At 33.1% G+C, this 27,680-nt stretch overlaps 1 protein-coding gene across 1 annotated transcript; it reads left to right on the top strand.

Moving 5' to 3' along the window:
• The first annotated feature begins 1,137 nt into the window (after positions 1-1,137).
• Positions 1,138-26,495, top strand: LOC127848659 (leucine-rich repeat-containing protein 3-like). Its single transcript, XM_052381242.1, has 3 exons — positions 1,138-1,315; positions 2,562-2,633; positions 26,288-26,495. Exons 1-3 carry the CDS (start codon positions 1,152-1,154, stop codon positions 26,361-26,363), a joined length of 312 nt encoding a protein of 103 aa, XP_052237202.1. The 5' UTR covers positions 1,138-1,151; the 3' UTR covers positions 26,364-26,495.
• Positions 26,496-27,680: the final 1,185 nt, after the last annotated feature.

Genomic DNA, 27,680 nt, shown 5'->3' with positions numbered 1-27,680 from the left:
GAGGATACTGATTTCCAACATCGATTGCAATCTTGTCATCATAATCCAAGTAGAGAAATGTAGTTCGCAACAATGACTTGGCCCAGTGCCCGCAAATTGTACTGGAATGCATATTTCTAACATTTTCATTGATACAAAAACACTTTCATATAATGATTATTCGAACAACGACGGTCTAAACACGGATTAACCGAAACAAAAGTAATGCCATAAGTTGGAGTGGTTCAAGATTAGTTTTCCACTCAATGTTGTTCTTTTAATTGTTAATGAAATTGTGAACGTTCCTATTTTTTCTTTACATTCAACGCTTAAAGGAGTAGAGTAAACCTAATGCTGCCGATAAAGGTAGTTCTTAAATATTTTTTGGAATTTGTCGTTACTATAGGAAATGCACTCCCTTAAATAACGATCAGTTCCAAAAATCGCTTTGGGATAGTCCTCTTTGCTCATGAATGGGCATTGAAATTGCCAACAAATCCCCTCTACATTGTCAGCACAACAAACTTGTTTGTAAACAATATGTTTGGAAATATCCTGTGTCTTCTTGCCAGAACTACTTACTATTTTGGAGTAAATGCCGTACACCTGAGAAAAACAAAAGTATTTCTTAATGTCCAACGATGTATTTATATCGTCTTGTCAAAAAATTAAGCATTATAACTTGCCATAGTCAAAACTATTTGAAGTTTTCGATTGTCCTTCTGCTGTCGTTGCTGTTTTTCGTCTTTCCACTCAGTCCGACGATTGTTCTGCTCCAACTCGGACGATTCTGGATACTTACATAAAATAACTAGGGTATTTATAACTATGATCATGTATCCGATAAATAAATACGGTGTTTACACGCGAACGATTATTCCTTTAGTGACTCAAAATACCCTGTTGCTAGCTACTGTGACAATCTATTGGGAATAACACATATAAGTGCTAAGATATTTGCCATATATGTTCATTTTTTTTAGAATTCAAAATGTTTCAACGAGAGTGAAAAAAGTGTGAATAGGCTGACAATAATACCTTAAACAGTTATTGAAAGTTTCTGCAATTGACAGTTTAAGTTCTCTTTATTTTGATCATTTGCATAGTTTAAAATAGTAATAATATCTAAATCTCGCAAAACTGATTGTTTATAGATAACACCACATACTACAATGTCCACGTGCAAAGCGTTCGTGTTGGCGGTGATTATTGCGCTGTGCACTGGTATCTCGTGGGGCCAGTGTCCAGCGAATTGTACTTGCACCGGAACTGCCGTAAGATGCATTGGACAGCAACTGTCGACCATACCCCTTTCCCTACCGGACGCTACCCTCTTGTAGGTACCGAAACAATGTATCAGCTGTGTGTTTTATAAGTCTTTCTGTTTGTCTGTATTTCCGACCGAATGTCTGTCTATCTGTCTTACTTTCTGTCTGTCTGTCAATCTGTCTAACTTTCTGTCTGCCTGACTGTCTATGTGTGCGTGTGTTTGTGTCTGTCTGTTTGTCTGTCTGTTTGTATGTCTTTATGTCTGTCTTTATGTCTGTGTGGCTGTCTACCTGCCTGTCTGTATGACTTTCTGTAAAACGACCTCCTTCCCCATCATCATCATCATCATCATCATCATCATCATCATCATCATCATCATCATCATCATCATCATCACCATCACCATCACCATCACCATCATCATCATCATCATCATCATCATCATCATCATCATCATCATCATCATCATCATCATCATCATCATCATCATCACCACCACCACCACCACCACCATCATCATCATCATCATCATCAGCAGCATCATCATCATCGTCATCGTCATCGTCATCGTCATAGTCATCATCATCATCATCATCATCATCATCATCATCATCATCATCATCATCATCATCATCATCATCATCATCATCATCATCATCATCATCATCATCATCATCATCATCATCATCATCATCATCATCATCATCATCATCATCATCATCATCATCATCATCATCATCATCATCATTATCATCATCATCATCGTCATCGTCATTATCATCATCATCATCATCGTCATCATCATCATCATCATCATACAAATGTAATTATCAGTAAAATAATCATCATTCTGTTCTTCTTCATAATCATCATCTTCTCCTTCTGTTTCTCCTTCTCCATATTAATTATCATCATCATCTTCATCACCATCATCTTCATCTTAAGCATAAGCATTATGTTTAATTGTGTTGCGTGTTGCTATTATTCCGTAAGCGTTCAGAATATTGTGTCCACTATGAGTACTGTCCATGTGTAACATATCTGTATGTGGTGTGCGAGATTTGAATGAAAAACTTTCTCTGCTGTTTTTCTTTGTCTTTTGAGCCCCCTCTCGACAGCGAGGATTTCCTCATTTCCACCTTTATGGGAAAAGTACTGCAATATTCTTGTTGTTTCTACGTGTGGTTTGACTATTGTCTTTCCTATATACAGGCAAATGAATGCTAACACATGTTTTGCTTATTAAAAAAAGAATTGTTTCGTAGAATTATAATCATGGTTTATTATTTCTTTTTATTGTGTTTGTTTTCCAGGGATTTATCCAACAATATGCTCGCATCACTACCCGACGATGCGTTTAAAGATTGGCCAAATCTAACGGAACTGTAAGACATTTTCATAGATCTTACAAAGTAAATAAAAAACAATGTGAAGTAAATATTTCGTAATTTTCTATTTTTTTTTAAGAACTGTTGCATCACAGTATGTAATTCTCATTACTGTATATTGGTCTGAAATACAACATGCATGATAACATGACATTTTACCTGCGAAACCGAAGTTTTGCCGAGTAAAGTATCCTTTTATCTTTATTTTTTGAAGTATCTTTTTAATATGCCTATATACGAAGACACCTATTTGATATATACTTTTTGTGAACAGAACCTGATTATCTTCGCTTAAAAATAACTGTGTTTTTAATTAAGGAAGTTGTGTGCAAAATTTCAATTTGATTTTTACCTTTTTTCATCGGGTTGTTATTTTTCATGGCGATTTCATGATTGTATTATAGGATATTTCCCCCACTTAATGCATGTAACACCTGCCGATAGATGTTTAATTTTGTCAAGTAGGCTTTTTATTTATAGTTAATCATTTTAAGCAGTATCGATTTACCTGTGTCAATTATCGTTTAAAAGATTTTGATGGAAAACAATTTCAAATCGGGATAACATCTTCTTAGAAAAAGTTGTATTTCATTGCATATATGCCTCGATTAACTTGATTTAGTTGTATACATATTATATATGAATATTTTCTTGTTAATAATATTTTTATAACAATTTTCATTTCCCGATATTATTTTTTCCAATTTAACATGGGGAATAAACTGGATGGTAAAGTAACCCACCACTTGAGAGTGGTGGCACTTATTACGAGCAATTGAACCTGTGTTCCTGGATATTTTGAATAATGTTTACACATACTCGAAGATTTAAAGCCTTTTAAATATTTTTTTTTAATTTGAACCTGCGACGCAACTTACTTAAACGTATGTCCGCTTGAATCATGCACATCATTTACTCAAATGAAAAATCACGTGAACTTGCGCACCTAGATGTTTGGGTGCATTTGTTTTACATTTATCTTTACTGACTACACAAGTGGAAGTATATGGTGACCTAAGGACTCAATCGTTAGTCATTTTAATAATAATTAGAATAAATTGTTTTCCCTATAAAATATGTTGGCTTATGAGAACTAACAACCATACTTTGTTTCAGTGTGAACTTATACGAGCAGTTTAACAATAATCAATTGGTTTAAATAAAAGTACTTTCCTACAATACTTTATTTAACAAAATAAGGACATTTCGTCAGTGCAACTTGTTTTAAATGTGTTTTTGCAGCGCGTCTTGCTGAAAACTAAATCATTTTATGTAATATGTTTGCAAATCATTAAATATGTATATATACATACCGTAATATTAATTTGTTTAATGATGTAAAATACTATCTTCCTGATTGTATTTACCGTGATAATTTATTACTAAACAACAAACGATATTTGAACTAAATAGCGCTTCTGTTCAGTAAATGTAATTTGTAAAAGACTAAAGGTTAGTCTGAATAAACTGCAAGCAGTTATGTACTGTAAGATAAATAGCAGTAAGATTTTAGCTAAATTTTTTTTTTTGTATTTTTAAATGTGTTTTTAGCTCACCTGATTGCTCAAGTGAGCTTTTGTAATCGGCCTTTGTCCGTCGTCCGTCCGTCCGTCGTCCATCCACATTTGTTTGTAAACACTATAGAGGCCACATTTCTTGTCCGATCTTCATGAAACTTGGTCAAAAGATTTTTCTTATCGATCGAGTTCGAAACTGGGTCATGCTGGGTCCAAAATTGGGTCCATAGGTCAAAACAAGAAACAATCTTGTAAACCCTGTAGAAGTCACATGTCATGCTCGATCTTCACATAACTTTGTCAAAATAAGTGTTTAAATGATATGTTGGTTGAGTACAAAAGTGGTTCTGGTACGTTGAAAAACATGGCCGCCAGTGGGCGGGGCAGTTTTCAGAGAAACCTCGTGAACACTTTAGAAGTCAAAATGATTGCCCAATCATCATGAAACTTGGTCAAAACATTGGCTTTATTGATATCTCGGACGAGTTCGAAAATGGTCCAGATCGGTGAAAACACATGGCGACCAGGGGGCGGGGCAGTATTCTATATATGTTTATAGCGAATACATGTGAACACTCTAGAAGTCACATATTTGGTCCTATCTTAATGAAATTTAGTAAGAACATTTGTTTCCTATATACGCGAATTCAGTTTGAAAATGATTCCGGCCCGTTGAAAAACATGGCTGCCAGGTGGACGGGGCAATTTTCCTTATATTTACATAGTAAAAAAAATGCTTGTGAACAGTCAAGAAGTCACTTTTTTTCTCAATCATCCTGAAACTTTGTCAAAACATTGGATTTATTAATATTTCGGGAAGAGTTCGAAAATGGTCCAGATCGGTGAATAAACATGGCCGCCAGTGGGCGGGGCATTTTTGTCTATATGTATATAGTGAACACATGTTAACTCTCTAGAAGTCACATTTTTGGCCTAATTTTAATGAACTTTGGTCAAAACATGTGTTTCCTAGATACGAGAGTTGAGTTTGAAAATGGTTTCAGTCCGTTGAAAAACATGGCTGCCGGGAGGTGGGCGCTTTTTAATTATATAAATATATTTTAAAAAAGCTTGTGAACACTCTAGAAGTCACATTTGTTTGCCCAATCATCATGAAACTTAGTGAAAACATTGGTTTTATTTATATTCAGATGTGTTCGAAAATGGACCCGATCGGTCTTAAAACATGGCCGCCAGGGGGTGGGGCCTTTTTCCTTATATGACTCTAGAGAAACCTTGTGAACACTCTAGAAGTCAATTTTTTTTTGCCTAATCATCGTGAAACTTAGTCAAGACATTGGTGTTATTGATATCTCGGACAAGTTGGAAAATGGCTCAGATAAAAAAAAACACACACTTTTTAGCTCATTTGATTGCTCAGGTGAGGTTTTAGGATCGGTCTTTGTCCGTCGTCCGTTCGTCCGTCCACATTTGGTTTGTAAACACTCTAGCATTCACAATTCTCAAGCATTCTTTTCAAAGTTGCTGAGAAGCTATATGGCTACAAGATCTCATTCCAGTTTGATAATGAGTAAAATCAAATAGTTAATACCAGAATTATTGCCCTTAGTTTATCAAATGTTCATTTTATTATACAAAGTCCCAGTAAATACTCTAGAAGTCACAATTGTATTTAAAATTGTATGAATCTTGGTCATTATATTTATTTGTATAAGCAAAGTTTGACGTTTGTTCATGTGGGGTCAAAATATTGGTCACCAGGTCAAATCTTACAAAAACCTATTAAACACTCATAATTTGGTGACAAAATCTAGGTCATGGTGTCTAGTCTTACAAAAACCTTGTTAACACAATAGAGGCCATAGTTTTGGTCCAATAATGATGATACTTGACCAGGATGCTTTTCTTGATGATATCTAGGCAAAGTTTGACATTGGGTAATGTGGAGTCAAAATCTTGATCACGAGGTCCAAATCTTACGAAAACCTTGTAAACACATGTGGAAATATCATTACTTGCACATGATTGCATTGCAAAAAAACCATGCAAATGGGCAGTACTCAATCAGAATTAATCATATGCTCACATTGCCAAAATAAAACAGACGAGAACCAATCTTTAATGCTCTAGAGTACTGAATTTTCAACTAAGCAATGAACACGGCATTGTAAAAAAAGGTGAGCAAACTAGATGCCATATTGGCCCTCTTGTTATTGATATAGTACTTGCATTTAGAGTTTATTAAGTGTCCCTTAGTTAAATGCCAGAAGTATGCGAAATAATCAAGTTATCGCGATATTTGATAGTGTGATGCTGTGCAAAAACATAGATGATGATGCTGGTGATTATGTTATGATATGGTTTTTGTTAATGTGTTTTATGAGGACTATTTTGATGACGTTACATTTTTATACAATACGAAATTTCCGCTGAACTCCAGTGCTATACGAAACAAATAAACTTAAAATGAAACAACTTTGATAATGGTATGTAAAGTATTGAACAAAGACATGTTGAGCTATATATATCTTTATTCAGAAGAGTATCCAAGGGACATAAATCTTGTTCAGCACTATATAGACGGGTAACCAGATACATTTCAATTTAACATATATAACATCCCTCTTTTTCAGAGACTCAAGAAATGATACATTGTTTCCAAAGGTTTGGAAAGTATAGTACATAGCCATAAGACTGTTCTTACTAAAACATACAGCCTTTCATACGAATGTTCACTTTTACTGTGGACTTAATATTTTAAAGTCAATCTCACCAACTATGTATACATTTGCTCATTTTAACTTATAAATTGAATAAGTAACTAAGTATATCTAACACAAAGTGTGTGACAATTTTAACTTAAAATGACCATAACTCTTGAAACATATTTCATTTTTATCGTCTGCTCATGGCATTGTCTTTCCTCCTTTCTTCTTCTCATTCCTGAATAAACTCTTCTTCATTACTCTTTAGTGAGCTCTATAATGTACTTTAAACAATTTACTGACATTACACTGGTCTTCAATAACTTCGATTAAATGAATTTAAATACACTAATGTAACTGACTTTGATCTAACTATTTCAACTGTCTCATTACAATGATTTATATTAAATTGAATGTATTTACACATACACTTCTGTGATTGAATTACACTAATAAAGGTTGAACGTCGCTGGCATCTTCACATGTCTACCAGAACGAGTTTAATGCGGTGAAGATTCCGTAGTCGTCTTCCTATTTTATGTACGAGCTTCGTGACCAGATGTCGGATTCTGTACCTCTGGTTCAGCCTTAGATGAGTCATTTTCAGTCTGACTGGATCTGATTTTCCAATCTGGTGATATGTTTGGCTGAAAATTAGCCTATGTTGCTTTCAATCAACAAGGGTTTCTGAGCAAATTTTGTGCTTTCTTAGTTTCGACCACATAATTATGATCGATGTGTTGCGTGTTTTTCTCCACCTTTCCAGAAATAAAGTCATTTCCATGATGGTTCATTACGTTTTGATTTTCATTCAGCTCTTTGTGAGGCCTACTACTGTGCGTATCTAGTAAAATTCTGATATGTTTTGCCCAATGCTTTGCATTGACCGTTCCAAGGCGGTGACCCCAGCTTTATTCATATTTTGTGTTTATGTTGGTTTGTATTGTGCTGTATTGTGCTGTTTTGTACTGTCTGGGCAATCGGTCACTTGCCTTAAATAAAGGACCAACTAATTGTTTTTAATGAAAATTCAATACTGCTCCAGCAGCTGGAGTTTCACTTCTTTATATTGAGATCAGATTTTCCACTGTGTCCTTGCTATTGGGTATTTCTTTCAACAGTTCTGCTCTAACCGGTTTACTAGATTTAGCATACGACCTACATGCAGCTGAGCTGGTGACTTACTTATAACACCTTGTTTGGATCTTCACTTTTCTTAAGAATTTGCTTGATTGTTTGAATATATCTTTCAGTTTGCCCCATACTTTGACTATAACGTGGTCTCGATATTTTGTGTTTGAAATGGCACTCTGCTGTAATTTTTTAAATTAATTACAATCAAACTGCGGTAAATTATCAGTAACAAGTTGATCAATGCAGCAAAATCGCGTAATATTCCTGAATTTAAACAATCCAGCTTTTCAATTGCTGGTTATTTTGAATAATTGTCCAGTCAACAAAAAATGTCTGCCTTGGTATTAAAACAAATCTGCACCGATCTTGGATGACGGCCTATCAGGAAATTTCACTGGGCAGCATTGGCTCTTTATGATTCATTTTGCTAGTGTTCATTGCATAATTTGCATAATTTGTAGATTTATCTACTTTATTTTCTACGTCTTTCATCAATCCGTACCAGAAGATAAATTCGCATGCTCTCTTTTCTCATGCTACTATATATTGATGTGTTCGACCACAATGTGCAACATTTCTCAGTGTAGCCGTTTGGGCATTATTACCTTTAACGCTTTGAATTCAATTCCATCAACATATATATGTGATATTGTGTCTGAGCGTTTAATGGAGTCTGGTACTTCTTTTCTGACGATCTTTTCTCAAACAAGGGTTTGATAGATTGCATGTCCTTATCTTCTTCAGAAGCTTCTTTTACAACGCCCTACATTTTTCCTCAGACATAGGTTAGTGAGCATTCAACTGTAATTGATTTATATCAATATGTAATATTTTATCCTCCGTATCTAGTAATTTATTTCTTGGCTCAAACATAGTTTTACCAGATTTATATTTCACATTGAAGTCATACTTGTGTTATTGCAAGAGAAATAGAGTCTCCACTGTCGATAAACGGAAAATACTCTCATATGGCTTGTGATCAGTCTCTACTGTAAACTCGCGTCATAGAACTAATGGTAAATTTCGTTCATCAAAACACCATTGCACGAGTCCCTTTTTCAATTTGAAATGATCTCTACTTTGTTGGATTCAATGCGCGGGATGCATATGCAGTTTATTTTTCGTTTTGCAAAAAGAATGTTGCAAGTCAAAATTAACTAGCATCTACATTCAACGTTAGACCCTAACTTGGATTGCAAAAAATTTAAACATGTGTTGTCGATGTCATTTACTTATTTTGTTCAAAGCTTTCTTCCTGTTTCTAACTGCCAGTCTTTTTCCAACAATTTTCGATTTGGCGCGCTTATCTCTGACATATTTGGCAAACATTTCTGCAGGTATGTGATGAAGCTTAGACATGTAGGTACTTCTTTCTTATTTTTTTATGTCTATCCATGTCTTGAGAAGTTTTGACCTTTTCAAGCTCTGCATTAAGTCCCTTTTGGCTGATGTTATGACCCACATAATGGGCTACTTCATTCCTGAACCTGCATTTACTTAAAATCAGCATTCTGTCTAATACTCGCTTTAGTCTGTTTTCATGTTCTTGGATGTTTTCTCCCAAGACTATGATGTCATCATCTGCGTTCCTTCTAGATCCTGTATCATCACTGTCATAACACGCTAATACATTTCCTGAATGGACTTAATTCCAAACGGACCTTTAAAAAATGTGTATATCCCAAATGGTGTTTAAAACGTTGTTCATTTAGTTTCGTTGAAGTCGGGAACCCACTTGTTGCATCAAGAGTGCTAAATACCTTCGCGTAAGGCATCTCTGAAACTATATCCTAAACTGTTTTCATCGGATAATGTCCTCTTAATATTGCTTCATTCTGATGTCGCGAGTCGATGTATATTCTTACATCACCAGAAATTTATGTCACTGTTATGAACGCGTTCGCGCATTCAGTTGGTTCAATGTATCGTGTAATAATGCCTAGTGACTCCATTCTCTGAAGCTCATCTTTGACTTTTTGTCACATAAATGTTATTTCAACCATAGCAACCGACACCTGTATTATGTTTACTTCGCGTAAAAGCGGCGTTAACACCTCGTTAAGAGCGTCTACACAACGTTTATTCTGTAATTGACCAACGGTCAGGCGTCAATCTTCAAGGATGTCATGGCGGCCTCACTCCATTTTTGGCACGTGTTTTTTGACTCAATAGGACATTGGCGTTTATATAACCAATAACGTGACAGGGTTTTTAAAATCCATATGCTTACTGGTAACGCAGATGTAACGACCCAGAATCTCCGGACGTCAATGCAACGATTCTCGGCTTGCCATGGTGACTCTAGTACGTCTGTTCTACGTCCCATAGCTGCTGCGTGTTGGACGTCGTATGGGCAACCATACGGCGTTTTGGCAAAGTGGCGAAAAGAAGGCCATATCTTGGCGTCAACTTTGCCGCTCATGGCCTTCTTACTGTAAGGACGCATGTTCATGCACTCTAACGACGACATCAAAATCTCCTAAGCTGTCCTTGCGAGTTCTTAATTGCGTTCTCACGAAGACCATAATTCTACTAGACTTTCCTTGCGATTCAGTTCATGTTTATCACGACGACCTCACAGTCTCCTAGACTGTCATAGACTGAAACTAAAGAAGATTTTGATAAGTAAATTTTGATAAATTTCACTTAAGCCAACAGTTTCAAACATATTATAATTCATCTATCGCATAACATTTGTGAGTAAAAAAGAAGAAAAATAAAAACAGATACACAGCACGTAGCAAACACACAACAGCACATTAGTTTTGCTTAAAACTTGTCGATAACTTTTTAACCATCGGTCATTATGTCATGGTACACGCGACATAGAATAAGTATATTTAATTAATTCGTATGTCCTGGATAACGAAAGTTTTCAAGATGTTTTGATACACATTTTCATTTTCAGATCAATGTATTTATCATACTTTAATACTGATTAACAATGTTTATGGTAAAATGATTTTGAAAAATTGCTAATTAATCGTTGTATTATCCGGAGAGCAGAGTCTGTAAGTATGTGTCTCTGTTTGAATACGAATATCAAAGTTTATCACATCACATTTTTAAAAATAGCCTTCTTTATACGCGACATCCAATCCATATGACTAAGGAAAATATAGCGCTTACGTGGGTAACGATTATCTTTAAGTGGTGTACAATTTACTCAATATATGTAGCAACTTGAAATATAAGTCACATTTAGCAGCAAACGTATACACTATCCAAAAATTGTTATGCAATTGGATACAAAAATTGAAACTTGTTTCTTCCTCCTTATTTGAACCGAATAATTAACTGCGAACCCCTTCCTTTTAAACCGAAAATCGAACTACCTGTTATAATAACTACATTCTCAAAACTGGATTACCAAGCTTTAAAAAGTATATAGTATGTAGTTTTAATATACAAATATTATTCTAACAGATTTTTACATAGTTGTATTTATTAATAATCCCAGCTCTTTTTAACGACTGAAATACAAGCAATTCGCCAGTGTTTTTTACTCCCGTTGTTAAGAGAATAATGAACTGGCTCTTCTGAACCACAAGAATAATTGTCCATTTATTTTCGTGTATGTTTGATATACACATATTGCTGGAAAATAATAACTAAGGAAGAGGCTCCTTATGTTTTATTAAAACTAAATAATGAGCTAGTCTTGTCTTACTTGCATGTACCTTTTGACTTCATATACATCGATCTGAGCCACATAGCTTTGACACTCATTTTATATGTAGTCCTGATGTGACACTATTTATTCAAACATATGCTTATAAAGGATTACTTATTAATAATAAAAACAAATCCCATCTGCTTATTCAAGCCGAATAAAGAACTGGCTTGTACTGTAGATTATTCAAGCTACATCCCATAACTCTGACAATCATTGTAAATGTAGTGCTGATGTGACACTATTATTCGAACACATGCTTACTAAGGTTTACTTATTAGCAGGGAAATAAATCCCATCTGCGTATTCAAGCCGAATAAAGAACTAGTTACTTTTGTACTTTAACAATTACTGTTAATTATTCATGCTACATCCCATAACTATGACAATCATTCTATTCAAGCACAAACATGGGACTGGCATTTTGTTAACTTTAATAATATCTTTATATATTAACCAAACTGTGAAAGGAATTGTTCATATACCAATGATGTCGAAAGTTTTATTCCTTCATATTTCCATTTCGTTTTGTTTTTAGTAGTATTTCCTTTTCGTGGCTTAACATGGGGCCTGCATGATTTACATGTTCTAAAACTATTTATGTATTAAAATGTACCTTGCATTAACATGTAGTTATGATTTCAATTTTTTTTATAGTTCAACAATAAATATACAAATAATTATAAAATTTAAATTAATATCTAACAGATGTGCTCTTATTTAAAACAAAAGGGTTTTCTCTTATTTAAAAAAAAAACACACTATATGGACAATATAGTATTTCTTTTACATCGTGATGCTATTGAAATACAAAACATGTATAAGATAATCAGCTACATTTTCAATTATGTCAGGCATAATACTATGAATGTTTTATATATAAAATGATTAAGTAAATGTAATTTTGACAAGAACAAGTAATATCGTAATATGATTTCAATGAAATACGACATTTGATCCTTCTTTTTGCGCTTATAAAACATTAGAATGTATCGCAAAAATAAGTCACTAGCTTTGTTCAAATTGGAATGCATTAAAGAAAAACAAAAATTTCCAGCTTGGAAAAAGGGGAAGTTCATTTTGAACTTAAATTAGATTTAAAAATAAAGATCCAAACAGTGATATATACTTTGAGGACATGTTGTAATTGTTAACGCGAGTACCATATTAAAGATATGAGAGTTCAAGGTTGTTTTAGTTTTAAGGTGTAAACTCGAAGGAAAATATCCTCCCAATCCTATGTGATATAAACGAATGATGTATGGTACAATAAACACATTTGGTTTTATAAAATTATTTTATTAATACACAAACCCTATTATAATTGATAACATATACATATATGAATGCATTGATTTTCGCATAGCTAGCAGCTGACAGGAATACATATTATTAAGTAGAATCTCGCTGGATATCATTTTAATGGTTTAACACTAGACTTGTCCATTCAATTTTATCTTGATTTCATCTATTGCCTGTATTGCCATGAATCCATACCGGGAACATACGAAATATGTGTTCCTATATGACTTGAATAATTAATCACTTGACGCTGTGTGTCTTTACTTCAGGTACCTTAACCACAACTAGCTACGGTGTTTGTTTTAATTCCTCACCAAGAACATTTGAAATGCATTGACATACGCTTCTTTTACGTTGTGCAATTTTTTATGATGTATGATGTTATTTCAGGAACCTTCGAATCAACCAATTACGCAACATTTCCCAGGCGACGTTCAGGGGCTTGACAAAACTACTAACTCTGTGAGTTAAAATCGACAAATAATTTCTGGTGAAATAAATGCCGTCAAGGTATGCATGTATACATGCTTCAATCTGCTGTCTTCTTGACGAAATGGGAGACATTTCTCTATTGTTTATTATTTGTCTTAAGAATGTACACTAGGCATTGCGGTTTTCTTCGCGTTCAGTGCAGAATGCTGTTTATCAATGAAACTGTGAAATTATCTTGTTTATTGCTCAAGTTTGTGTTTGAATAAAGGAATCTGATTGCCATTTCTATTTAAATACATATGCCGTCGAATGTCAAAAAATTATTAGTTTATTTAAAATATTTGTTTAAGTATTCCATAGCTTAAGAGTTATCGTGCATTGCTTAATTTACCGTTGTTTTTGTTAAAGGTTTTTATGGTACAACGGAATCGAATCCATAGACGACGGTGTATTTGAAGAAGTGCCGAATCTGACCTATCTGTAAGACATTTTCAGAGTTTAAATACAGTACTGTACAGATTAAGAATGTACAATAATGAGTTTGTAATTTTCTTTTCGGTTCAGGCATCACTGCCTGTCGTTTTCAATAACAAAATGCGTTATTAACACATTTTATTTATACATGTTACACACTTTTGATTAGATGAACAAATTTCTTAAATATTAAATACTGCTTACAGAATTGCATTACACTTCATTAAATAAAGCTTTAAAGAATAAATCTAAAGATAGTTCAGAATACCAATTTATGCATATATATAGATCGGCGTATCTGTTCTGGCAAGATTCATGTTCGTACTTCATTTTACACATAAATGTATTGTGAACAAAACTACACTTCAAGTCTAGAACATGTAATACAATCTTCGGTTTTAAGGGAATTGCTTTTGTTTCTATTTGAATAAATGACTAGTTATTGGTTTAATTCCATATTTATTTTTCGATAGCTGTTCGAAATAAAATATGGTATTACTGTACTGGTCTGTTTCATTGTATTACAAGATAACGATTGATGCAAAGCATCAAAGGACGTCGGTAATTTAAGTGCAAAATGCACTCAATGAAGTGACATGGAACGATGGTGTTTCTGCTGTAAATATTAATATATTGGCCGATTATTTTATAAAAAATAGAAAAAGATACTGGTATTACCATTATCTATGATTTTGTGTAATAACCCCCAAATAACCATCATCTATAATGTTGTGTTATAACCCCACATAACCATTATCTATGATTTTGTGATGTAACCCCTAAATATTACATAGTTCATTTTATTTACATTGGTTTATTATTTTTTACTGGCATCCGTGTGCAGTTTTCATTAATGGAACAGAACTGTGTACGTTTTAAAAAAATCTGCTTTATCTTGTAAGCGTAATTTCATACTTGTTCTCAACTTCAAGGGGAGATGATTCTGATTCTATTCTTATTTACGATAGGGGTTGAGTACTAATTGATATGAAACACTGTAAAAGTTTGAAAAATATTTGAATGAACACTGTAAATTCCATAAAGAAGCTGCATTTCACAATACTTTCGAATAGAGTAAGAGATCATAATAGATTTATTGCTCCGATATTCATCATTTTCAATATTGTTCGAGTAATACTGATATAAAAACACAAGTTTGGAAAGAAAGATTTAGACTAAAGTTGTGAAATCTTTCAAACAAGGGGAAATTCTTTATTTTCTCAAATTTAATAGAAAAAAAAATCTGGACTTATTGTCCCGATGTTTCTCATTTTAAATGAGGTAAAAATGAGGTAAAAATGCTCACATTGACATAATCACCTAACCAAGCAGTTTTTCACTTTTATTTTTAAATTCAAAGAGATATAATTCTGGACTTATGGCTCGATATTGCTCATATAGGGTTTTGGTTGGGTCCTCATTGATAAAAAAAACCTGTGCAAATTTGGGAAGAATCGGATGAAAATTTTGGACTTTGAACAAGGATTTCAAAATTTCTCAAATTATAAGGAAGATAACTATGGACTTAATGGTCGGATAATGCTCAATTCCAATAGGGTTAGAGTTCTCATTCATATAAAGACACTGCATGTTTGGAAAGAATAAGATGAAAAATGTGACCTATTGTGTAAACAAGCAGAATTTTAAAATTTTCTCAAATATAAGGAGATATTATTTTATTAAATTGAAAAAGAGATATTTCTGGATTATATGGTCCGTTTACTCATTGACATTGTGCAAGTTTGAAAAGAATCGGATGAAAACTGTGGACTGTATCGCAAAAACAAGAAAAAGTCTAACGGACAGACATACAAAAGGCAGAAACCACACCATTACATAAGCTCTTTTGGCATACAGCCACTGGACCTGTAATGAAGATTTGCAATGCCAGGCTCATTTGTTGTTTAGGAAGACCTTATATACTTGTTGCAAATCAACCAGAAAGCTGCTTCATATAAATTCAGACGCATTTGTATGCGTAATCCTACTTGGTGACGAAGGGCATTGTGAAGTAAAGTTGTTTGAATATGCTATTACGACCCACCTCTGCCATATATAGTTCATGGGCATAATAAAAACAAAAATGATTCAAATAAAACAGCATATTTATTTAAAATAAAATGTCTACATCAAAACAAAAAGTTTACATGAGGAAAATACACATCAGCAATTTGTTAAAAATATAAAAAGAGCATGTAGAAAGGACTTGACATAAATATAAATTATATATACATATATAAAAGATGCACTAAAAAACAAAAAATGGTTACAATAAAAAAGCATATTTATTTAAACTAAAATCTCTACATCAAAACGAAAAGTTAACATAGAACACAAATAAAATAATTTGATTCTACTGGGGCTCGAACCTTGGGCCTCTCACATGTGAAGCGAGCGTGTAACCACTACACTTCGGAACCGCTTTAAAAATCATCTTCTAACTAAGATATTAATAAGTGACTGTAGTGTAACGGTTATCAATAAAGCAATAAACCGTGTAATCGCTGTCGTCTTGTAAAATTAAAGAAAATACGCGTTAACCAAAACTCGAACAGCAAAAGTCTGCGCTATTGTTACAAAAACCACAAAATACATATATTTTGATTATGTTTTGTTTTTATACAAATTCAGAAAGTTTCACCGGTTGGCGTATTTGCCCAGTCCCTGTGATCTTTTATAATTACCCAGTCCCTGTGATCAGTTATTAATTAAACGAATTATTGGCGTCGTACACTTACTAATACACAAAATAAACGTTGTAGTAAATGTAATAGGCACAAATGCAGTACTTATTTACACTAATTTACACAAAACATCACCACTATGCAAGATATTCTGACAACAAAAATATATACATTTATCCGTTAATTAACTTCTCCTCCCATAAGCGAAAAGAAACGTATTACATACGAGTGCCCCCCTTCAGTGCGACGCCAATAAACGAAGGAATGCGATTGAGGGCGCAGTTCTACATACGATCGTGATTTATTGGGGCACAGTTTGAGGTACACATTAAAATACATGACGTGGATACAGCCCACCTTACTATTACTTTCACGGGATTACAAACCATGCCAACAGAGCGTTGTGTTTGTCACGCCTAAAGCCCCCATATCCGACACGACATGAATTCAATGAATTACTACAAATTTAAGCTTCATTAGGTTTCGTTGCAAAGTTTTATTTTTTTTAGCATTAACAATTTTAACTATTTTGTAAAAATAATGATTTTTCGAATGCGTGTTTAGTAATCATAATAATATTTTGAATACGAGCTTAAAAATAGTTGCTAAACATTATTTTCGCTGTGATAAAAAGATTCGCGAAAGATTAGTATACAATGTATGGTCAAGTTAGAAAAGTTCTTATTCTTATACGGCTTGAATGACAAATAAGGATAAATTCCCTTGTTCCTTATGCAGGGAAACAATTATCTAACAATAATTGATAAATAAATAAGAAGTAGAATTTCTAGATTAAATATTTTATTATTACAATATTGATTTTCAAAGTTATCGGGTACATTTTTATGAATGTTTTTTTAATTAGAGCATGTTAGTTTTACATAGGTCTTTAATAAGGAATACGACAAATATAGGGAAATAGCTTTTTGGTTTGCTGCACAAAGAAACTGAATAAACGTATACGTAGACATAACTTGAAAATACATTTATTGCGTACTAACATGCAAAAGGATGTTCAATGGCATGTTGTACATTTTCGTATATACAAATATTTATCAATTTCAAATATCCGTTGCTTATTCGATCTGAAACAGGAACTAGTTACTTTTGTTTTGTTCGGCCGCAACAATACCTTGAAGCAGAACTATTTTAGAACAATTATATTGACATTTAATACTTTAATAGAGGTATTGATTATCTTGTACATTGTGTTACGCGGTAAAGAGCTGTTATAATTATAAAATGCTTTTCCTTATTAGATTTGAACCAGATCCTTATTTCTTATTGTAAGGGGGACTGAAGTGCAAATTAAACAAATGTGTTTGATAACGTGATCATGACCATTTAACCAATTTAACGTTTGAATAATTTTCTTTTGTCCTAAAGTGCGTATTTTTTAAGTGAAAAACGTCCCAAAGAAGGGTTTCTCTGGCCAACGGACTTGCACGTTCTTGTAGAATACGTGCACAGCCACCATACTGCAAGTTGCATGTGCCTCTAAATTGTTCATTTGCAAACAATCTATACAATATTGCGGTTAATAACTCAATAACGTTCAGTTATCATGTTTCATTGTCCTTTGTTTTTGACACGCACACGTACGTATATTTTAGTGTACATTTTTGTCTACCAGGCGGATTTATATTTACCTTACATTTTTTTTGCGTTTCGTGGTCATTAGTAATGATAATATTTAACGTTATTGTTCCGTTTTTTGTACAATATATATTAGGCAGGATTTCACGAGATTTTTAAGTACCAAGGAATCTAATGATACATTCACGTGCCGTTTAAATTTTACTGTTGAGCTTATTGAAATACACCATGTGCACGTTGTCAATTATATATGTGCTCTCTTATTTAACACTCATATCATACTATATTCGTCCTTTTCGAAATTGAAATACGATGTATATACGCCACTACTACTCTTCAATAAGAAATAATTTGTATTCGGTTGTCTAAAACTTTTTTACAAAGATTCCTTGAGAGGAAATCAAACAGGAAATCGACAGCCAACTAAATAACAAAATTCTTAATTTTAGGGAAAGCTTAATTATTAAATTACATAGCAATACATGTACTGATCTACAAATTATATCTATAAAGAGAAAATCTCAACAAAAACTCTCATTAAATATGCAGGATTTTGGAAATGATACCGAATTCTTCAACATCACACATTTAAATTTTGTAATACAACCCATTATAAAATCAAAGACATGAAGTAATCCATACTTGTTATAAACCCGTTCATATTACTGTAAAAATAATTAGATACTTTTACGATTCAACTTACGTCAACTTGATAGGTATACATTAGTTCTAAGTGTGATAGTGTGCATATTGTAAATGGAATATTACATGCATATGTTATTCTGAGGGGTTATTTTGCACTCGTATGATACGGCGCGGGTTCTTGGAAAACAACACCACTCAACTATCTCGTGCAAAAGGACCTATCAAAATAATACAGTCATTTAGGATTCCATTGTTTGTCTGTTTGATGCTAAAAGTCAACTTTTTTTCGGAGAAGCTGTTAAAGAAATAATTCGTAGAATAAGCTCACTTGGTGTATGTCGTTATCAAAATGGTATTTTCTCTTTCACAGAACTAAATAACAATTTTATCAAACAAAAACGGCAAAATTTAAATGCTGTACTTCACAGGGTGGCAAGTTGGATGCCACGCACGATACCCTCTGCCTGTCACTTGTGGTAATTTATAGTTTCGATGTTCAATTTTAATAAATTATTAGATACAGAAATTCGATTACTATATTAAACGATGTTAAATTAAGTTGCAACAAGAAATCAATTTATGTCATGGAGCTTATATTTCTATTATTATAATGGTTACAGCCTTATTATTTGTGTTACTGACTATCAAACCAGTTACTTAAGCTGGCAATTTATAAAACTCCATGAAATGTTTTCTTCTGACGATAGCGCGTGTCTATGTTTCTTTTGTCTGCGATTACAACTGTGTTAATGACTATCAAACCAGTGACTTAAGCTGGCGATTTATAAAACTCCATAAAATGTTTTCTTCTGACGATAGCGCGTGACTGTGTTTCTTGTGTCTGCGATCACAAAATTTACAGGAAAGTCGGATCTTTTATTTCTAAATTTTAAATATGTAATGGATGTGGTGTCCGCCTAGGCCAATGTTTCGATCGCTTTTGTATTTGGGGAGGGGAGGGAGGCGGTCGTTTTTGTATCCTCCCCCAAAGGACACTGTGTACTGGTTCTACCAACAATGGACTCGATAGAGTTTCAATAAACCTTCGGCTTTCGATAAAATCAAACTTAAAAAAATCGGTTAAAAATAAATTTGGAATACATACTAATAAATGTAATACCAAACTAATTTGAAGTTTAAGTGTGGTTTATATTGTGCAATCGACTGACTGCAAAATGTATAATAGCATATATTCATTAATTAACTATGTTCTCGACATTAACTGTACATGTCTATGTTATTCATGTTATTTGCAAGTGCTCATCACTTGGGATTGTGTTTCGTGATCCAGTTAAAAATCTTGATTGAACGCAGTAAGTTAAGCAATCAATAATAAAGTATATGGAATGCTGTTTTTGGCCTTTTTAAAATTGCCTTCTTAAATAACCATATTTGGAAATATTATATATATATATCTATATCTCAAGTGATAAGTACAGTGTTGATTAAGCATTCAAATTACATGATGAACATGGAAGAAATCTACAGAAAACGTTATAAAATAACCTGCGATACCACCCTTTGAGAACCGTTTTGCCCTGACTCGTCGCTTTAAGTATATATTAGCACTATCATAATACAAAATGTGTTTTGTTCTCGAATAATGCATGCAACATCTTCTTGTTTGATTCGGCGTACAAAGTAATGTATTCGAACTTATGTTAATAGTTTCTTGGTACAACAATGTTGGATTATTTTCATTTTATTTGTCTATCCAGATATGTGATGTATAATTATCAACGTTCCCTTCTGTAAGCAAAGGATCCTGTGTTCGAATAAAAATGCCATGTTTTCATGCAGGTCATTTTAAGTATGCATAACATTTATATGCTATTCATCCTCGTATGTGATTTTATATCATTAACAACAAGAACACCAGGAAAAGCGCACATTGCGCAACATTTTGAACTGGTTCGTGTATATACCGTCTTTTTCTTTTTCGTTTTGCATTCGACACAACGAAAAACAAGAATCAACGTATATTAGTTCATATTCCGATTTTCTTATAACCTTAACAAAAACAAAAGAACAAAAACCAAAATCGAGTTCTTTGTATCATTTTACGGTGTACGTATAACAAAACAAAACACAAAACTTATTTCCCTATTCATATTTCGTTTCAATTTTAATTATACAAAAATCAATATAAAAATTGAAACACAGTGCCTTCTTCCATTTACCGTTCTTGAAATGATAAAACGGTAAACGGAAAACGAAGGGCGCTCCGCTGTTAATTTTGGAGATAAGTCGTGAGTGATCTGTTTGCGCATTTTTCTCCCTTAGATCTTATTATTTGAATACATAAATATATATAAAATTATAGACGAAGAATAGTCGAGTAATGGGACAGTTATTGTTGGCTACTCTTATGGGAAAATGAATAGATCTAGTACCATTCAATTATGATACAAATGTACATGTCTGCTATTGTTTAAAACCATTGGATTTGAGTACACGTATAACATGCATTTCAATAATCGTGTCACAATAAATATCTTTTTTGAACATATATTTTTTCTTAAAGTAATTAAAACAATTCATTTATTTTCAACATTGTATTCATATCTATTTAACAAAAAAAGCCCCACATTTTTGCAGAACATATGCATTCAATTAGTAAGGTGAACAATACACCCTCGTCCTGAATTTCACACTAATTAGTGTTATAAAGTTCAGAGTATAGGATTTATAATGCCTTAACCAATGGTTTCACGAATGGTGTTCTTTTAAAAGTGTTTTAGAATGATTATCTTTAGTACTTCTTTTCAATGATGCAGACAATATGCTTATAACAATTATACAATTATTTGAAACTCTTTACAAGACCATTACATTATACTAATAGAAAAATAAACGCTCATGAAAGTCCATTATTTAAAATATCATAAGTTACAACTATGACATTATTATAAAAAAAGAATTTTATAAATACCGTTTTTGTTTTTGTTGTGTACGTTTTTTTCTATTTTTTGAAAGACTGTTGAAATGAACTGGATGTGTTTAAGAGGAATAAATTAAACTTTTTTCGACTATTGCATGTACTTTTACAGATCACGCAAGCTTACGCTAGCTGGGTGGCGCGTTCCTCTTCCCTGCTCACGGCTAACACCAACTTGAATCACTAACAAATAAAATAAGCTTTGAAACCCATATATATTCTTGACTCAGTAAATCAAACACGTATAGTTACAGATATACAAGCTTTTCTGTAATGGTATTCGAGTTTCATTGTAGAAGACAACCAGGATCTGAAACGGAACGTTTCAACGCTTGCAAGTAGTTTTTATAGGAGAGACGCATGCTAATTGCCTTTTTTATGAAACGTTAGGATTGAAGTCAAACATTTTTAGTGGCGTTATAATATCATTGGAAGGTAAATATTTTGTTAGCATTAGCTTGATCTTTAGAGCTCTTTCCACAACTTTACATATGTTGTTTAATTAGTTATTAAAAGGGCACATTTATTAATAATATTGATAATATAATATAAAGTTATTTTAAGCGCAAAACGGTTCATAAAAGGTGCTTGGTTATAACTCTTTCAGAGCTTAAATCAATTGACATATCACCGTTCAGTTGTTAAATGTAACATGTACCGGTATTCGTACGTAATCGAACGAAATAGAAATTATACATTAGACAGTTTGCACTTAACGATTCCATAAGATTCAAACACTGTTTTTTTATTTATTCTCCTTTTGTCCGGTTCTTTCTTTCAATATTGTCAGCACCAATACAACTTTAACATTCTATTACGTAAGGTAATGCTTAAAGTTAAACAAAGGGACACATTAGCAGCCGCCATCGATTATTGTGCTTCTTAAACATCATGCGGGTCTAAGGCGTAATAATAATTGGAATACGGGACTCAGGGAAAGAGGTATTACATATCTTTAACGATGAGGACCTCCCACTGATTATATGACTAAAACGAGGTTTTTGTTTAAAATTAGTACTGAATTGACATAGGAGGCTGATTATAGCATTTTAACAACCAGTTTTGCAATAAATTTTATTGCCAAACGGGTTGGAGTGTCTTATTTCAATTTGTTTTTTTTTACAACAACCCGATTTGCAATAAACCCGTTTTGCAATAAATTTATTGCAAAACGGGTTGCAGTGTCTTATTAATTAAAATGGATTAGAAGAGTTAAAACAGAGTTTCAAGTGTTGTATTTAAACAAAAATTGTTATAAAAATAGACAAAACTGTGAGCTAAGACATTAAATGTATGGAACATGATGCATTTCGAGATTTAATACTAATTGTTTCATATTGATTTGAAACAGTATAAAGAAAGTGTTAAAGTCGTCTCTAACGTAAATATGATAAAACAAGGCTGAATGTTTATATAAAGAGATGTTCACCAATTTGGGAATTAAGTGAAGAATACCGAGAAGTGCATAATTTTATTGCAAAACGGGTTGCAGTGTTTTATTGCAATGTGCATTTTTGTATAATATCTCGTTATGCACTAAACTCTTTGCAATAAAATCATTACACATGTACTCATTGATTCAAATTTATTTGATACGCTGAAAACAAAGATTCCAATGTCGTATAAATGGAGTTTGTATACATATAATAAGACAGAGATGTCAGATTCGACCTAAAATTAACAGACATTGAAAGAGACCAATTCCATGAGTAAATGTGATAAACAAACACAGAATGTATATAAACAGTGATCTTTCATGATCAAGCGAATTTAACCCAAAAATCCAATAATGTAATTGAAAAACAGGTTGCAGTGTTTTATTGCGATGTAAATGAAGAAATAAAAGCCCGTTTTGCAATAAACTCGTTTTGCACAATATATCACACATGTACTAATTGACTCCAAGTGATTGGACAACGTTCGAAGAAAGTCTCAAATGTTGTTTATAAGGATTTTTTTCAAAATAAGACAGAGGTGTAAGATTCGACCAACAAGTTTAAAGGCACTTTAAGTGATTGATTTCGTAATGCAACAACACTGAATTATTGAACAACACCGAATAATGCTATCAACAAACATGGTTGACATTTCCTTTCGATCTTTTTATGTTAGTTTGCCATCACTATTACCATCATGATAGCGTGAATCATAACAATAATTTTCGGAAAAGAGTTACAGCAAAAATGCAATCAATAGATATTTTTGGCAAAACTGTTTGTGTACGTAATATGCAATGCCTTGAATATTTCGCAGATTAATAAAGTACATCAAGTTTAATATCGGAATAACACACCTGTGAATTGTTTTGCAAAATCGATGTAATAAAAACTTGTTTTAACACTGAGTGAAACTTAATTTCCTAAAAATGACTCATACAAAACAATATCAAAACATTATACTTAAACTGATTGTGAGAAGAATTTTATCAAATTGCAGTTTAATCTTGTATTTGAATGATAAACAAGAAGCTCAATGTTAAAATTATTAATACTATATATTTCCCCTATTTTCACCGATTTCGTTGATTATACTATTCTGTCATACATAAAATGGCCTTTTACTCGCGTTACACTTGACCGGACTCCTTACTGCGACAAAACAGTCCGTTTTTGTGAAGAGCCCATATTTTGCTCATAAGATCGATTTCTGTTACAGCTTACGACATAAATGTTTTTTTTTAACCATAGCAAACGACACGTGTATTATGTTTACTTCGCGTGAAAGCGACGTTAACACCTCGTTCTGCGCGTCTACACAACGTCAATTCTGAGATTGACCTTCGGTCAGGCGTCAATCTTCAAGGACGTCATGGCGGCTTCACTACATATTTGGCACGTCTTCTTCGACTCAAATATGACATTGGCGTTTGTAATTCGACGGCGCTATAACCAATTACATGGCAGGGTTTTAAAAATCCATAATCTTATTTGTAACGCATATGTAACGACCCAGAATCTCCGGACGTCAATGTTACGATTCTCGGCTTTACCATGGTGACTCTAGCACGTCTGTCCTACTTCCCATAGCTGCTGCGTTTATGACGTCGTATGGGCAACCGTATTGCCTTTTGGCTTTCTCCCAAGCTGTACTTGCGAGTCCTTTCATGCGTTCTCACGAAGACCAGAACACTCCTAGACTTCCCTTTCGAGTCATTTCATGCTTATCACGACGATCTCATAGTCTCCTTGACTGTCATAGACTGCAACTCTTAAAGAAGATTTATATAAGTACATTCCGATTAATTGTACTTACGCCGACAGTTTCTACCAGTCATACTTCATATATCGCATAACATTTGTGGGTAAACACAAGAAGAAAAAATACAAACAGATGTATATACGCTAAAGATTTGATGTTTCACATGTAGCGATCACACAACAGTACATTAGTTTTGCTTAAAACTTGTCGAGAACTTGACAAATTAACAACCGGATATTAAATACTTCCTAATGCCATGGTACACGCGACAAAGCATAAACATATGTAATTAATTCGTATGTGTTGGATAACGAAAGTTTTGAACATGTTTTTGATACACATTTTTCATTTTCAGATCAATGTATTTATCATACTATTATACTTGTTTACAATGTTATTTTGTTAAATGATTAAAGAAAAAAAATTGCTAATTAATATTTGTATTATCCGGAGAGCAGAATCGGTTAGTGTAAGTCTCTGATTGAAAGCGAATATCAAAGCTTATCTCATTACATTTTTTAAAAATAGTCTTCTTTATACGCGACACCAATTCCATTTGTTTAAGGAAAATATAGCGCTGACGTGGGTAACGAATATGTTGAAGTGGTAAAAGTTTCACTCAGTATGTGTAGCATCTTGAACTTAACGTCCCATTTAGCGGCAAACGTATACAATATCCAGAACTTGCTTTGCAACTGGATACGAACATTGAAACTTGTTTTGTCTTCCTTATTTTAACCGATTAATAAACTGTGAACCCCTTCATTTTTCAAATCAAAAATCAAACTTACATGTTCTACCTGTTATAATAACTACATTCTCAAAACTGGATTGACAAGCTTTTAAAAGTATTTAGTTTGTAGCTTTAATATACAAATACTATTCTTACAGAGTTGTACATAGTTGTGTTTATTAATAACCTCAGCTCTTTTTTACGGCTAACATACAAGCAATTAGCCAGTGTTTTTTTTACTCCCCATTTTAAGCGAATAAAAAACTGGCTGTTTTGAACCGCAATTATAATTCTAACCGCAGCCCTTAACAATGAAAATAATTTTCCATGTATGCTCCATGTATGTTTGACATACAAATATTGCATACACGATATTACTTCATTATTTTATTTACTTATTATCATAAAAAAAATTATGTCTCGGAAAACAATAACTAAGGAAGTGGCTCCTCATGTTTTATTAAAACTAAATAAGGAGCTAGTATTGTGTAACGTATTTTATGACTTCATATACATCGGTCTGAGCCACGTAGCTTTGACAAAATATTCAGTCCAAAGGCTCGCTTACAAACAAAATTCCTGTACTCGATTAATTAAATATGGTATGATATGATAACTTGTGCCAGATCTTATATTTATGATGTTTGATGTTATTTCAGGGACCTTCACGGCAACCGAATACGCAACATTTCACAGGCGACGTTCAGGGGCTTGACAAAACTACGTTATCTGTGAGTTAAAATCGACAAATGATATCACTTGAAATAAATGCCGTCCAGCTATCCATGCAGACATGTCTCAGTCCGCTGTATTCTTGACGAAATGGGAGACATTTATTTATTGTTGTTTCTTTGTCTTATGAATGTACAATAGACAGTGCGGTTTACTTCGCGTTCTGTGCAGAATGCTGTTTATCATTGAAACATTGAAACTGTAAAATAATAATGTCTATTGCTTAATTTTGTGTTTGAATAAAGGAACCTGATTGCCTTTTCTATATAAATACATATTCCGTCGAATGTTAAACTGTTATAAGCTTATTTAAAATATTTGTTTAAGTATTCCATAGCTGAAGAGTTATCGTGCATTGCTTAATTTAATATTGTTTTTGTTAAAGGGATTTATCCAAAATCGAACTCGAATCCATAGACGACGGTGTATTTGAAGGAGTGCCGAATCTGACCACTCTGTAAGACATTTTCAGAGTTTAAATACATTATTGTACAGATTTAGAATGCACAATAATGCGTTTGTAATTTTTTTTTCGGTTGAGGCATCACCGCCTGTCGTTTTCAATTACAAAATGCGTAATTAACACATTTTCTGTATACATGTTACAAACCTTTGATTAAATGAACAAATTTCTTAAATATTAAATACTGCTGACAGAATTGCATAATGCTAAATTAAATAAAGCTTTTAAAAATATATCTAAAACTGGTTCAGAATACCCATGTATGTATGTATAGATCGGCGTATCTATTCTGACAAGATACATGTTCATACTTCTTTTTACACATACATGTATTGTGAACAAAACTACATATACAGTCTAAAACATGTAATACAATCTTCGCTTTTTAAAGGATTTGCTTTTGTTTCTGTTTGAATAATTGAATAGTTACTGGTTGAATTCCAAACTTGTTTTTCGATATCTGTTCGAAATAAAAAATGATATTTCTGTACTGGTCTGTATCATTGTATTATAAACGAAGGAATGCGATTGAGGGAGCGGTTCTACATACGCTCGTGATTTATTGGGGCACAGTTTGAGGTACAAATTAAAATGCATGACGTTGATACAGCCCACCTGACTATTATTTTCACGGGGATTACAAACCATGTCAACAGAGCGTTGTGTTTGTCACGCCTAAAGCCCCCAAATCCGACACGGCATGAATTCAATGAATAACTACACATTGAAGATTTATGAGGTTTCTTTACAAAGTTTTATGCATTTACTATTTGAACAAGTTAGTAATTATTATGATTTTTTGAATGCGGGCCTAAAGCATAGTTGTTAAACATTATTTTCGCTGTGATAAAAATATT

The sequence above is a fragment of the Dreissena polymorpha genome, chromosome 10, assembly GCF_020536995.1.
Source record: "Dreissena polymorpha isolate Duluth1 chromosome 10, UMN_Dpol_1.0, whole genome shotgun sequence".
Lineage (NCBI taxonomy): Eukaryota > Metazoa > Mollusca > Bivalvia > Myida > Dreissenidae > Dreissena > Dreissena polymorpha.
The sequence above is the reverse complement of the archived record's forward strand: the minus strand, read 5'-3'. Positions and strand labels throughout refer to the sequence as shown.